The sequence below is a fragment of the Orbicella franksi genome, chromosome 11, assembly GCF_964199315.1.
Source record: "Orbicella franksi chromosome 11, jaOrbFran1.1, whole genome shotgun sequence".
Taxonomy (NCBI): Eukaryota; Metazoa; Cnidaria; class Anthozoa; order Scleractinia; family Merulinidae; genus Orbicella; species Orbicella franksi.
The window spans coordinates 28,710,305-28,722,744 of NC_138155.1; the positions used below are offsets into that span (position 1 = coordinate 28,710,305).

Here is a 12,440-nt window from a genome sequence, read left to right on the forward strand (position 1 = left end):
CAGATGAACATCAGCCACTGTCAGCTGTATATCAGTCATGGGTCAGTTGAATATCAGTTATTGGTCAGTTGAATATCAGTCATTGGTCAGTTGAACATCAGTCATGGGTCAGTTGAACATCAGTCATGGGTCAGTTGAATATTAGTCATGGGTCAGTTTAATATCAGTCATGGGTCAGTTGAATATGAGTCATTGGTCAGTTGAATATCAGTCATTTGTCAGTTGAACATCAGTCATGGGTCAGTTGAACATCAGTCATGGGTCAGTTGAATATTAGTCATTGGTCAGTTGAATATCAGTCATTTGTCACTTGAATATCAGTCATGGGTCAGTTGAATATCAACCCCTGGTCAGTTGAATATCAGTCATTTGTCAGTTGAATATCAGTCATTGGTCAGTTGAACATCAGTCATGGGTCAGTTGAACATCAGTCATGGGTCAGTTGAATATTAGTCATGGGTCAGTTGAACATCAGTCATGGGTCAGTTGAATATTAGTCATTGGTCAGTTGAATATCAGTCATTTGTCACTTGAATATCAGTCATGGGTCAGTTGAATATCAGTCATTGGTCAGTTGAATATCAGTCATTGGTCAGTTGAACATCAGTCATGGGTCAGTTGAATATTAGTCATTGGTCAGTTGAATATCAGTCATTTGTCACTTGAATATCAGTCATGGGTCAGTTGAATATCAGTCATTGGTCAGTTGAATATCAGTTATTGGTCAGTTGAACATCAGTCATGGGTCAGTTGAACATCAGTCATGGGTCAGTTGAATATTAGTCATTGGTCAGTTGAATATCAGTCATTTGTCACTTGAATATCAGTCATGGGTCAGTTGAATATCAGCCCCTGGTCAGTTGAATATCAGTCATTTGTCAGTTGAATATCAGTCATTGGTCAGTTGAACATCAGTCATGGGTCAGTTGAATTTCAGTCATTGGTCAGTTGAACATCAGTCATGGGTCAGTTGAATATTAGTCATTGGTCAGTTGAATATCAGTCATTTGTCACTTGAATATCAGTCATGGGTCAGTTGAATATCAGCCCCTGGTCAGTTGAATATCAGTCATTTGTCAGTTGAATATCAGTCATTGGTCAGTTGAACATCAGTCATGGGTCAGTTGAATATCAGTCATGGGTCAGGTGAATATCAGTCAAGGGTAAGTGATGAACTAGTGAAGAGTCAGTTGATTATCAGTCATACAATGTAAGTGTCAGTTGAATATAACTCAAGGGTAAATTAGTGGTGAACCAGTCAAGTGTCAGCTGAATATCAAACAAATGTTGGTTGATATCAGTCAAGAGTTAGTTGAATATCAGTCAGGGTTAGGTGGTGATTTAGTCAAGTGAGTCAAAGTTGAGTATTAGTCAAGTGTCAGTTAAATATCACTCAAGTCCCAGTAGAATACCAGTCATGTAAAGTGTCTGTGATACATCAGTCAAATTGGTCAGACTGCTGGTGCTATATCACTCAAGTGTCAATTGAATATGACTTAAATGTTGGTGGTACACTCTATATCTGTTAAGTTTCTGCAGTACATGTATATCGGTTGAGTCAGCTGACCCAGTGTAAGTGGCATATCAATATCGCTTAAGTCTCAGTTGAATATCAGTCACATGTGAGCAGTATCTCACTTAACTGTCAGGGGTATATTGCTCAAGTATGGGTGAAGTCCCAGTGAGGTATTTAAGAACTAATGACATAATATTATCAGTCTATAACAACTGCCTTTTGAGAGATGGTCAACCAGCTATCAGTCTATTGACTGATATATTGACCAACTATCAATCAACACAACCAACACACAGAACAGCACTACCCATGGTAAACATAATCCAGGCACAAATATCCAAAGCTGGTGCTCTTACTCACCTGCCTGTCATTTAAATCATTCAGTTCATCTTTTCCCTTGTTTGTGTTGTGCCTCGTCCACTCAGCTATTCTACCTGAAAAAAAAGTAGATGCATTTTCAGTTAAAACAGAGAAAAGGTCTACATTTTAAATTTGAAAGAGCTATGTCTGAAGCAATGTCCCAGTGCCAGTTAAATACCAGTCAAATTGGTCAGGTGACTGCTGTGTTGGTGCTCATATCACTCTAGTGTGAATTGAATGTGAATTTAGTATTGGTGGTACAGTGTATATGTGTAAAGTGTCTGCAATAAATCAGTCAAAAGTCAGTTGACCTAGAGTCGGTTGCACAGTGTTTAAGTGTTGTTTTGATATCAGCCAAGTGTCAGTGGTATCTCACTCAACTCTCAAGGGTACATCACTCATGTATGGACCAAGTCTCGGTGAGGTATTAAAGAACTAACAACTGTATCAGTCTATATCAACTGCCTTTTGAGAGATACTCAACCAGCTGACAAATTGACTGATATATGGACTGATTGTCAACCAACACACTGAACAACACTAGCCATGGTATGCATGATCAAACCATTGTACATTTAACAGATATCTAAAGGTGGTACATGTACTCTTACTCACCTGTCCATCTTAAATCATTTAGTTCATCTTTACCCTTGTTCATGTTGTGCCTCATCCACTCACGTATTCTACCTGTGGAAATATCAACAGGATTTTCAGTTAAAATTGAGAAGACGTTTACATTTTAAGTTTGAAATAGTTGTGTCTCTGAAGATGGGGTCAAATGTCACTGCTATATTAATCAAGTCCCTCAAGACTTTTGATTTTCATTGGAGGACAGTGAGGCATGTTAGCTTTTTTGTTTGTATAGGAGTAGTCAGTTGTTTCTAATATATCTATCAAGTGCAATTAAATACAGGTCAATTGTTTCAGAGTTCAAGTGTCAGTGGACACACATATATAATGAGGGTTCTGGCACAGTGGGTAGCCAGGGGACAACAACCGTCCGAAAAAAGCCCCCCAGGACCTTCTCCTCAGACTTAAGCTTCGGAGAAGGTGCTGGGGGGCTTTTTTCGGACGGTTGTTGTCCCCTTGCTACCCGCTGTGTCCAGAACCCTCATTATATATGCGCGTGTGTGTAACGCAACAGTACAGCACTAAATTGGGCGAAATAGCGGGTCCAGCGAAGCAGCAATGTCCGCAACGTCCGTAATCAATATGCGCGGATGTGCCACCCTGACTAGTATACACAAAAATGTGCCAGAATTTTTTTTGCTATTGGAGAAGTGCATGCACAGTGTATACACCAACATGGCTGCCACAAGATATTCGTCCGATGTTCTGCAAATGTTCTACGGCCCAATACCGAGGGAGGAAAAAACAAACCTTCCCGAACCGTTAAAACCAGATTTTACCGCATTATTTGACGGGTTCCAAATATCCCAAAACAATTTCCAAGAATGGCTCCGTGTGTGGAGAATGGATATATCCGAAAGGAATCCAAACAAGAAAGATCTTTTAAAGTTCGCAAGAGAAAACAAAGAAAAGATCACCGATTTGGTTGGACAAGAAACCCAAAGGATAAATAGTGTTAAAGTAAGTTTTGGGTTACAAGTAAAGTTTTCAATAGAAAGAAACAGTGAAATGCAATACATGGAGCACTATTTCGAAGACGGCAAACCGCACGTTTGCGAAAGGAACGATGAGGAACAGATAAACCAAAATTCGATGAATTCATTGAAACCGCAAAAGGAGAAATAGAGCACTGGTCTGAGAAAGGATCAGGATGGGTGGTTGAAAAGATACAGATCGCGTACGTGAATGTTGCACGCTATCAGCCGCTTCGCGGAGGGAGCTATTTGCCTCTTCCAGCCAAACTGGCAAAAAAGAAAGCAATAATAAATGTGTAAAACAAAGACAACGAATGCCTGAAGTGGGCAATCAGAGCCGCTTTATTCCCTCCGAAAGACGGAAAGAACCCGCAAAGACCAAGCAAATATCCCGTTAACGACGGTATCAACTACGTAGGCATCGATTTCCCAACACCGGTAAAACAGATAGAAAAGCTTGAGGCCCAAAACCCAAAACTCGCAATTAACGTATTTGGCTGGGAAAACGATTGTGTGATTGTGCACCGGATAAGCCAAAAACAAGTGAATGTGCTGCGGATAAACCTGATGTTAATCGAGTCAGGGGAAATTCAGCACTATTGTTATGTAAAAAGAGAAAGCGCTTTGCTTTGCGATCAGAGCAAGAACAGAAACGCAAAGCACTTTTGTATGTTGTGCTTAACCGGTTTCTCAGAAGAAGACTTGCTAGTGAAACACAAAAAATATTGCAACAGTGTGAACAGCAGGCCGACAAAGATTGAGATGCTGGAAGAGGGGGAAAACACCCTTTCCTTCCAAAACTACAAAAAACAGATGAAGATGGACTACGTTATTTACTCGGACTTCGAGGCTCTTGTCAGAAAGATTCTGGGCTGTGAGTGTGAGAGAACGCGAACAAGCTATACAGAGAAGACCGAATGGCACGAGGCATGCGGTTACTCTTACATTGTTGTGAGAAGCGACGGTAAAGTGGTAGGTTTGAATACTTACAGGGGCGAAAAGGTGGTGGGGAAGTTCTTAAGTGACATTCTGCGGGAAGAGGAGAAAATAAGAGAGTTTGGCCACCCGGAACCGATTGTTATGACATGGAAGGACTGGGAAAATTTCAAAAAAGCAACCGATTGCCACGTTTGCAACAAAACTCTGATAAAAGACGAATTCATGGATTCTTTGCCTGTCTGGAACGTTGAAGAAGTGGGTGAAGAAGGTGAAGGTGAAAAATGGAGTTATTGGGGACAAGGCCACCAAAAATGTTTTTACATGGCACAGAAAGAGAAGAAGAAATGGGGCGTTCAAAGGCTAAAAAGACTGGAAGAAGAGAAAGACCAGTTGGAAGCAAAATCACAGGAAAACTGCAAGTACTGTGGAAACCCTTTACTTCAGAAAAACTTCAGAGATGCGGTAAAGGACCATTGCCACATAACGGGCAGGTACCGCGGAGCCGCGCACGCCGAATGCAATAAGAAACTGCGAATTAACCCCAAGACGGACCAAATACCAGTTTTTTTTCATAACCTGAGTGGCTACGACGCACACATTTAATGCAAGCAATGTCGAAGCTGCATAAAGAGGTGAAATGCATCGCCAACAACATGGAGAAATACATCACATTTTCGGTCGGAGGTCTGCGTTTCATCGACAGCTTCAACTTTTTGCAAAGAAGCCTTGATTCACTTGTAAGCGCAACACCAAAGGAGTCATTGAAAATAACATCAACGATTTCGAAAGGCAGCGACGTGCTTTACAAAAAAGGGATCTACCCTTACGAGTACATGGACTCATGGGAGAGATTCGGCGAGACGAGGCTTCCTGACAAAGAGAAGTTTTACAGCAAGCTGAACCATGAGCACATAACAGACAAAGAGTACGTGCACGCGCAGGCTGTCTGGGAGGCTTTTGGATGCAAAACGCTGGGCGATTATCACGATCTTTATGTGAAAACGGATGTCGCGCTGCTGGCGGATGTTTTTAAGAATTTCCGAAACCTGAGCCTTGAGCAGTATGGGTTAGATCCGGTGCATTTTTACACGTCGCCAGGCCTCTCTTGGGATGCGCTCCGAGCTTGAGCTCTTCACAGACTACAAAATGCATCTCTTCGTGGAAAGGGGAATGCAGGGCAGAATCTCCATGGTGAACAATAGGTATGCTAAGGCAAACAACCTGCTAGTGCCGGGATACGACCCAAGCAAGCCAAAAAAAATTCATCATCTATCTCGACGCAAACAACCTTTACGGATGGGCGATGAGCATGCCTCTCCCGATAAGAGATTTTAAATGGAAGCGTGTCATGCCCGCATTGGAGGATATCTTGAATAAGAAAGAGAACGATAAACATGGGTGGATTCTCGAGGTCGATCTTGAATACCCTGCAGAACTGCACGAGGAGCACAACAGCTATCCCCTGGCGCTGGAGAAAAAGGCCGTAAAAAAGGAGTGGATGTTGGACTACCAAAAGGGGTTGATGAAAGACCTGGATCTGAAACTCCCGGACAGCAAGAAGCTGCTGCTAACGCTTCATGACAAAAAGAACTACGTTGTGCATTACAGAAACTTGCAGTTTTATCTGAAGCAGGGCATGAAACTGAAGCGCGTGCACAGGGTGTTGGAGTTGAAACAAGAATGCTGGATGGAGCCGTACATCCGGATGAACACAGAGTTCAGGAAGAAAGCGAAGAGCGACTTTGAAAAGAACTTTTACAAGCTCATGAACAACTCAGTTTTCGGCAAAACCATGGAAAACCTGCATAACCGCGTTGACATAAAAATAGTGCGCAGCAATGAGACGGACCAAATAAGGAAATTGATTGCTAGCCCTTTGTACTCAAGGCATGTTTTATTTTCAAACGACATGACAGGAATTGACATGCGAAAAAGCAAGCTGCTTCTCAACAAGCCGGTCTATACGGGGATGACGATCCTCGACAACAGCAAGATCCTGATGTACGACTTCTTTTACAATGAGCTTAAAAAGCAGTATGGCTCAAAGTGCGAGCTCTTGTACACAGACACTGACAGCCTTCTGATTCTGATTGAAACGGATGGCGTCTACGAAGACATGAAAAACAACATGGACCTTTACGACACGAGCGACTACCCGAAGGAGCATCAACTCCACTCAAACACCAACAAAACGGTCTTGGGCAAAATGAAAGACAAATGTGCAGGAATCCCCATCGCAGAGTATGTTGGTCTGAGACCGGAAATGTACTCCATCTTGAAGGTGGACGAAAAATATCAAAAAAGCGAAGGGCATAAAAAAGAGCGTTGTCAAGAAACAAATAACGCATGAACAGTACAAGGAAATGCTTTTCGGTGCGAAGCAGCAATGGCATGGAATGAACATTCTTTGAAGCAAGGGACACGAGATCTACGGCATGCATCTTAACAAAATTTCACTTTCCCCATTTGATTCAAAGCGATGGATAGGTGACGATGGTATCTGTATGAAAGCTTATGGGTACATCAACATGGATATATTGTCAACATTAACAGATCACAAACTTAGAGGGTTGGAAGCCAAAGTTTCAAAGTTGCTCTGGGGGTAACTGTGTGTTCGGAGGGAGAACGAGCAGCTCTTCACGCACGAACCCGCGCTTGGGACTGTCGCGCAAATAGTAGAGAACGGGTTGATCCGGTTTGGTGAAAGACCTTTCAATGCCGTAAACTTTCAAAGACCAGATTGGGTCTGTGGCTCTTTTCACACCCCCTTCAAGCTTGCCGGGCTGGTAGAGATAACGAACTTGGACAAGAGAGGGGAGAACTTTTTCGCTTTTTCCAACAGGCCTAGTGTAAGGTGTCGACGGCCTTGCATCAACAGATTTTTCTTTGATGGCAACTGCGGGTTTCTTGCCGATAAGGCTTGTGACCTCGTTGTTCAAAGCCGAAACAACTTCTGGAAGTCTTTTAACCCAGGCAGTGGAGTGCTGACCCTCACGGAGTCGGATTTCCACGGTATACTGGTGGCCGAACAAGCGCTCAGCCAGGGTGCGGTTGAAACATTCAACAATGGCCTGGTCGCGGTGAATGTCAACCCGCCCGCGCCGGATATACGTTTTGTGCTTGCCCATCTCTTGTGTGACAGCGCCCATGAATTCGCGCCCAGGGTCAACCTGCAGCATTTCAGGCCATTTGACAGTGCTTGTAAATCTTCTGAAAGGCCTGCGCGACCTCATCAGAGTTTTTCGAAGTCAGGGGTTTGGCCTCTTTGTAGCGGCTGGTGACGTCGACAACGGTAAGTGCGTATTTGTAAAGTTTGCGGCCACGAGGGAGCTTGTCGTGCGGCAGAAAAAGAAGATCCGCCTGATGGACCTTGTTGGGTGTGGGAACGTTGAATTTCGGGCGAGGAATTCGCCTCGGTGCAGGGAGGAATATCTGCCAGAGCGCTTGCCTGATCAGCCACTTTTTTGCAGTTTCTTCAGGTACCTTGGCGGCTTTGGCTAATTTTTTTATCGCGGCAATTCCTTTCCAGTAGTCCCCGGGGCCATAGTAAATCTTTGCGAGTTTGGCGTCCATATATGTAAGGCGTAAAAAAGTTTAAAGGAACCGGAAGGCTGCGTAGCCCAGAGCAAGAGCGCTGGCGCCCACGAACATGAGTTCACCCTTTTTGTGCTGCTCGCTTGGTTGGTAGAAATCTGAGAACTTGGGCTCCTTGGGGAGTATCATCTGTTCGTCAGGATGCGCCTGGTTGTAGAGTTTGAAGGCATAGTCGGTGTTGGTGAAGTTCTGCTTGGCCTGCTCCTTTGTTTGCGCGTTGGTCGCGATCCAATCAAGAAGTTGTGTTCGGTCTCGCGTGTATTTGGCGTAAGCCACTTGGTATGCCTCGAGAGCTTTGTCATGGTGCTTCTTCTCTTCAAGTGCAGCTTTGTCGCCCCCGCCGAGTGCCCTCACCAGATAATTACCTCCGATAAAAGCCGTGGCGTTCAACACAGCCCCGCCAATCATAATCGCGATGCTCGCCATGGTTATATATTATCAGTGGCTTTTTCCAAATAAATTATTGGTTTCAGACTGTGTCTGGAGGTTCTTACTGGCTTTCGCCTAAAGAAGTGGCCATGAACCAGTCGAGAAGTTTTTCGGGTTCGGTCTTGTATTTTTCTTTGGCGGCGAAATACGCCTCGAGTGCTTCATCAAAGTCCTTTTCGAAAGTCTCCCTTGCTTCAGGTTTGATCAGCCCAACTGCAGTTGAAAACAACTCACGGCCTTCAAATAATTTCTCGATACACTCGAGATACTTTTCGGCTACTTCATCGAGGCTCTTTCCATTTTATTCGGCGTTTTCTGAAAGACATGTGTCGACGAAATCCCTGAAGCTTGCAACACTTGCCATGGCGCAGTATAATAAGATACTTTTATATTCAAATCTAAAAATTTCAAAAATTGTCGGGGATGATTTTCTGGTCCTCGAGGTACTTTTTTAGCGCAATGCTTCCCGCCATGACGGCGGTGAACTTCACATAATTCATCGGGCTGCTCCTGGGATCAGAAGTGAAATTCTCTTTCACAACCTTTTTTGTAGCCCAGCCGATGCCCGCGGCTAATCCCGTGAGAGTTGCAGCCTCAATGACGGTCTTGACGAGCTTGTTGTCGGACATGGTGCGTTCGATATAAGGAAATAACAAAAGTTTAAAACAAAATTAATCTGTCTTTTTTTCCGCTTCCTCCTCTTCTTCTTCTTTTGCTGCTGCTTCTTCTCTTCTTATTATTTCTCCTATTCTTCTTCTTACTTCTTGTTCTATGTTTCTTTGTCTTTTTCTTTCTTCTGCGCCCTTATCAGCAAACATTTCGTTGGTAAGATGCGCCACCTTTTTGATAGCTTTTGCGGTAAATTCGAGCCATAATACCGAAATTCCGCCAATTGCGGCTGTAGAGATGAGAAGATGCACAATGGATGGGTTCGACATCGTGATATACTTTACACCCAAAAGTTTAAATCATTTTTTAAAATCCTTTTTGATGTGTCGCGCGAGCAGGTTCTGGCTCAACATGTGCGGGCTCAGACGCGGGCTTGGCCATTGCCTTGAGCTCTTCCCGCTTGTAATAAATCCCGATCAGTGAAACGACTATGCTGCAAACAGCAAGCCATTGGGTGGTGCTGAGGCCACTATTTTTTTCACCACTGCGCTTTGGGCTTTCGCCTTCTTCTTCTGTAGTTGGGGCTGGTTCAGGGGCAGCTGTGGCGGCTTTCGCCTTATTTTCCGCATGATAATCCTCAGCCGCTTTTTTCTGTTGCTCGTGGGCCAGCTGCGTTCTTTCAGTAACCATTTTTCCAGCAGCCACACGCTCTGGATTTTTTATGTGCTGTGTGGTTGCAATCGGAGTTGTTGCTTGCTGTGTGATATCGCTGGCGGGTGCTGTCTGGGTCTCGACCTGAGGTGCGCTCTCGGATTGTTCGGTTGACATTCTGAAGCGAACCGTATTCTAAGCAAATGAAAAAAGTTTAATTGTTTAAACTTGTCAGCAAGCCCTCAGTAGTTGTTGATGATTGGTGACCAGTCATTTTGCAGTTGCTGATCCGGGTACTTCATCAACGCCCTCAAGCGGATAGCCGTGTTCATCACAAGAAGTGTGGCTCTGCTCCGGCAACTGTGGACTGAAATCAACATGTTTAGTGGTGATGAACACTGCGTTGGCCGCAGCAAGAAACCGTCCGCACTTCAAAGCAAGGTTGCCGGCCAGATTGGAGAGCTCTTTGTTCAAGATGTAGTCGTTTCTGAGCTCTTTTTGATGAAGCTGTCGATCAGGCTTTCTGTTGTCTTTGAGTCCACGTACGTCTTGTAGCGTTGGGTGAATTCCTTGACCTCTTTGTCGCTCAGGCACTTCACCTGCTCGTGGGTTAGCTGCACTCTGATGGCCTCTTTGGCTTTGCCTGTGGACACCAGCACGGCCAGCTGCTTGCGAAGAGCAGGAATGTCAGCTCCAGCGGTTGGAACAAGGCCGCCTGCTGGCCCACTCGGCTTGGGCTCGGTTTGAAGAAGGTTCATAACTTCAGCTAACGCGACCTCTTCTCCAGCCATTGTGCAAGGCTATATACAGCTTTCATTTTTTATTCAAATAACTTTATCCCGTAGGGGTGACGAAGCGAGAACACAAGATAAGAGAACTTTTGCTCTTTCAGCTTTGAAACCAGACCTTTGTACTCATCCTGAGACAGTTCGCCAGCGTAATCATCGAAGATGGCTTTCGTTGTCCTGGTCGAGGGGGTGTAAAAGAGAACGATTGCCGCAACATTCTCCCGGAAGGAAGATGTTATGCCGGTCAACTTCTGGGTCAGCACCCAAACGCTGATGCCCATATGTCGGGCAGAAAAGGCGAGATTCACCAGCTCGCCTGTACGCCCTTTCACGTCTTTGGAGGCTGCGCAGTCCTCGAGAATTATGAACGTGTTGGTGCCCTTGAAAAGCCATCTCACGAGCTTCAACCACTTTTCCACGGCATGCTGATCGCAGACTATCACATCCATTCTTGGATCGTTTTCGCCAAGCCGGTGGTAGGTCTTGTTGTGCGTGAATGTCGGGCAGATGAGAACGATGTAGTCGAACTTGAAGTAGAAAGGGCTGTAGATCTGGTCAACGACAAACCTTGATTTGCCTGAATTCGTTGGCCCCACAATGAGAGCGTTGAAGGGTATCTTGCTCGGGTCCATGCTATATTCAACCCTGGACAGATTCCAGCTGTCTGTCCATAATATTGATCTGGGAGTCGGAGATGACGAATATGTGGCAGTTCACGTTTCCTGAGCCTTCACCTTTCCTCTCGATTTCCAGCTGGACACCGTTGGTACTGTTCACAAGGTGCTTCCCACTTCTGTGCATGTCATGGTCCGCCATGGACCGCATATCTATCAGAAGCCCGAAATTGTCCCTGGTGTAAAACTTTGTTGCGTCCATGTGCTCGGTTTTATTTTTTTCCTTCACAAAGAAGTGTTGGGTCACTTCCCACATGTCCTTGCCTTCGACGCCGTTGTTGTAAATCATGTTGGGAGAGCCGTTGATCATGATGCTGATTTTCGTCAGATCCGCGAAGATGTATTTTTCTTAATCTCTGGCTCCGTCGGTATAAGGCTCTATGAAAAGCAGCAGGAGGGCTTTTAGCAACCTTTTTTGGGCGTCAACTTTGATGTTGAGCCGCGTGTCCATGCCTTTTTTGAAGACCACCACTTCGGAATGCATCACGTGGTCATAGGCGAACTCTTTGGTGCTAGAGTAAACGCTGTAAGCCTCGTCCGCCAGAGTCTTGCTGCGGATCATTTCGTACTTGAGCTGGATGTTCGTCAGCCTGTATTTCAGCTGGGTTGTATCAGTTCCAATGACCACATGTTCAGCTCCAGCAAGGGTTACTTCGAATATGAGGTCATTATAGAGGGCCTGGGGGTAGAAAACGCCATGGTCAGTTAGGATCTGATGGTCAAGCCTGATCCTGTACTTGCTTCCGTACACCTCATTCAGCTTGTTTTCAGTGTTGACGCCTGAGCGGATCTTGTATAGATCCTCGCTCTGAATCCCTTCGAGGATCCTGTTGTCTCTTTCTTCCTGCAAAAGGAAAAGGTCATCAAAGATTTTGTAGATGCGATAGCCAACCGTGTCTTGCAGGGTAGTACCTCGAAACTTCACGTGCAGCCTGTCAACGAGCGCTCGCGTCACGTTCTGGACAAGGAAGTTGTTTGCGTGCCCTCCAGAAAGGTCGATGTTAAAGACAAGCGCAAGAGAGCCCGGCACCAGAACCTCGTTCACGTTCAGCTTGGGCACTGAAACATACAGCATATCGCTGGGTTTGGCTTCAGTGCGAGAAAAGGTGATTCGCTTGACCACGCGCTTGGCCTGCATGGTGCGTAATGTCTTTTTGCTGTATGTTGGGCGAAGGTTCTCTGGAACTGACATTGTATAATATGCCGGCGATTATTTTCTAATTTAAAAAATAACAGTCTTGAAATATATTGCTATGGTGGCGGAAGGCGGGGGGCG

The 12,440-nt window shown here is 45.0% G+C and overlaps 1 protein-coding gene across 1 annotated transcript in view; it reads right to left on the reverse strand.

Moving 5' to 3' along the window:
- The window catches only part of LOC145502521 (uncharacterized), a 94,581-nt gene that overhangs the window by 11,451 nt on the left and 70,690 nt on the right, over positions 1 to 12,440 (reverse strand). Inside the window, exons 6-7 of the mRNA XM_081481835.1 lie at positions 2,492 to 2,563; positions 1,877 to 1,950 (exon numbers count right to left, since the gene is read on the reverse strand). Coding sequence (XP_081337961.1) covers positions 1,877 to 1,950; positions 2,492 to 2,563 — 146 coding nt within the window. The remainder of the gene's footprint in view (positions 1 to 1,876; positions 1,951 to 2,491; positions 2,564 to 12,440) is intronic.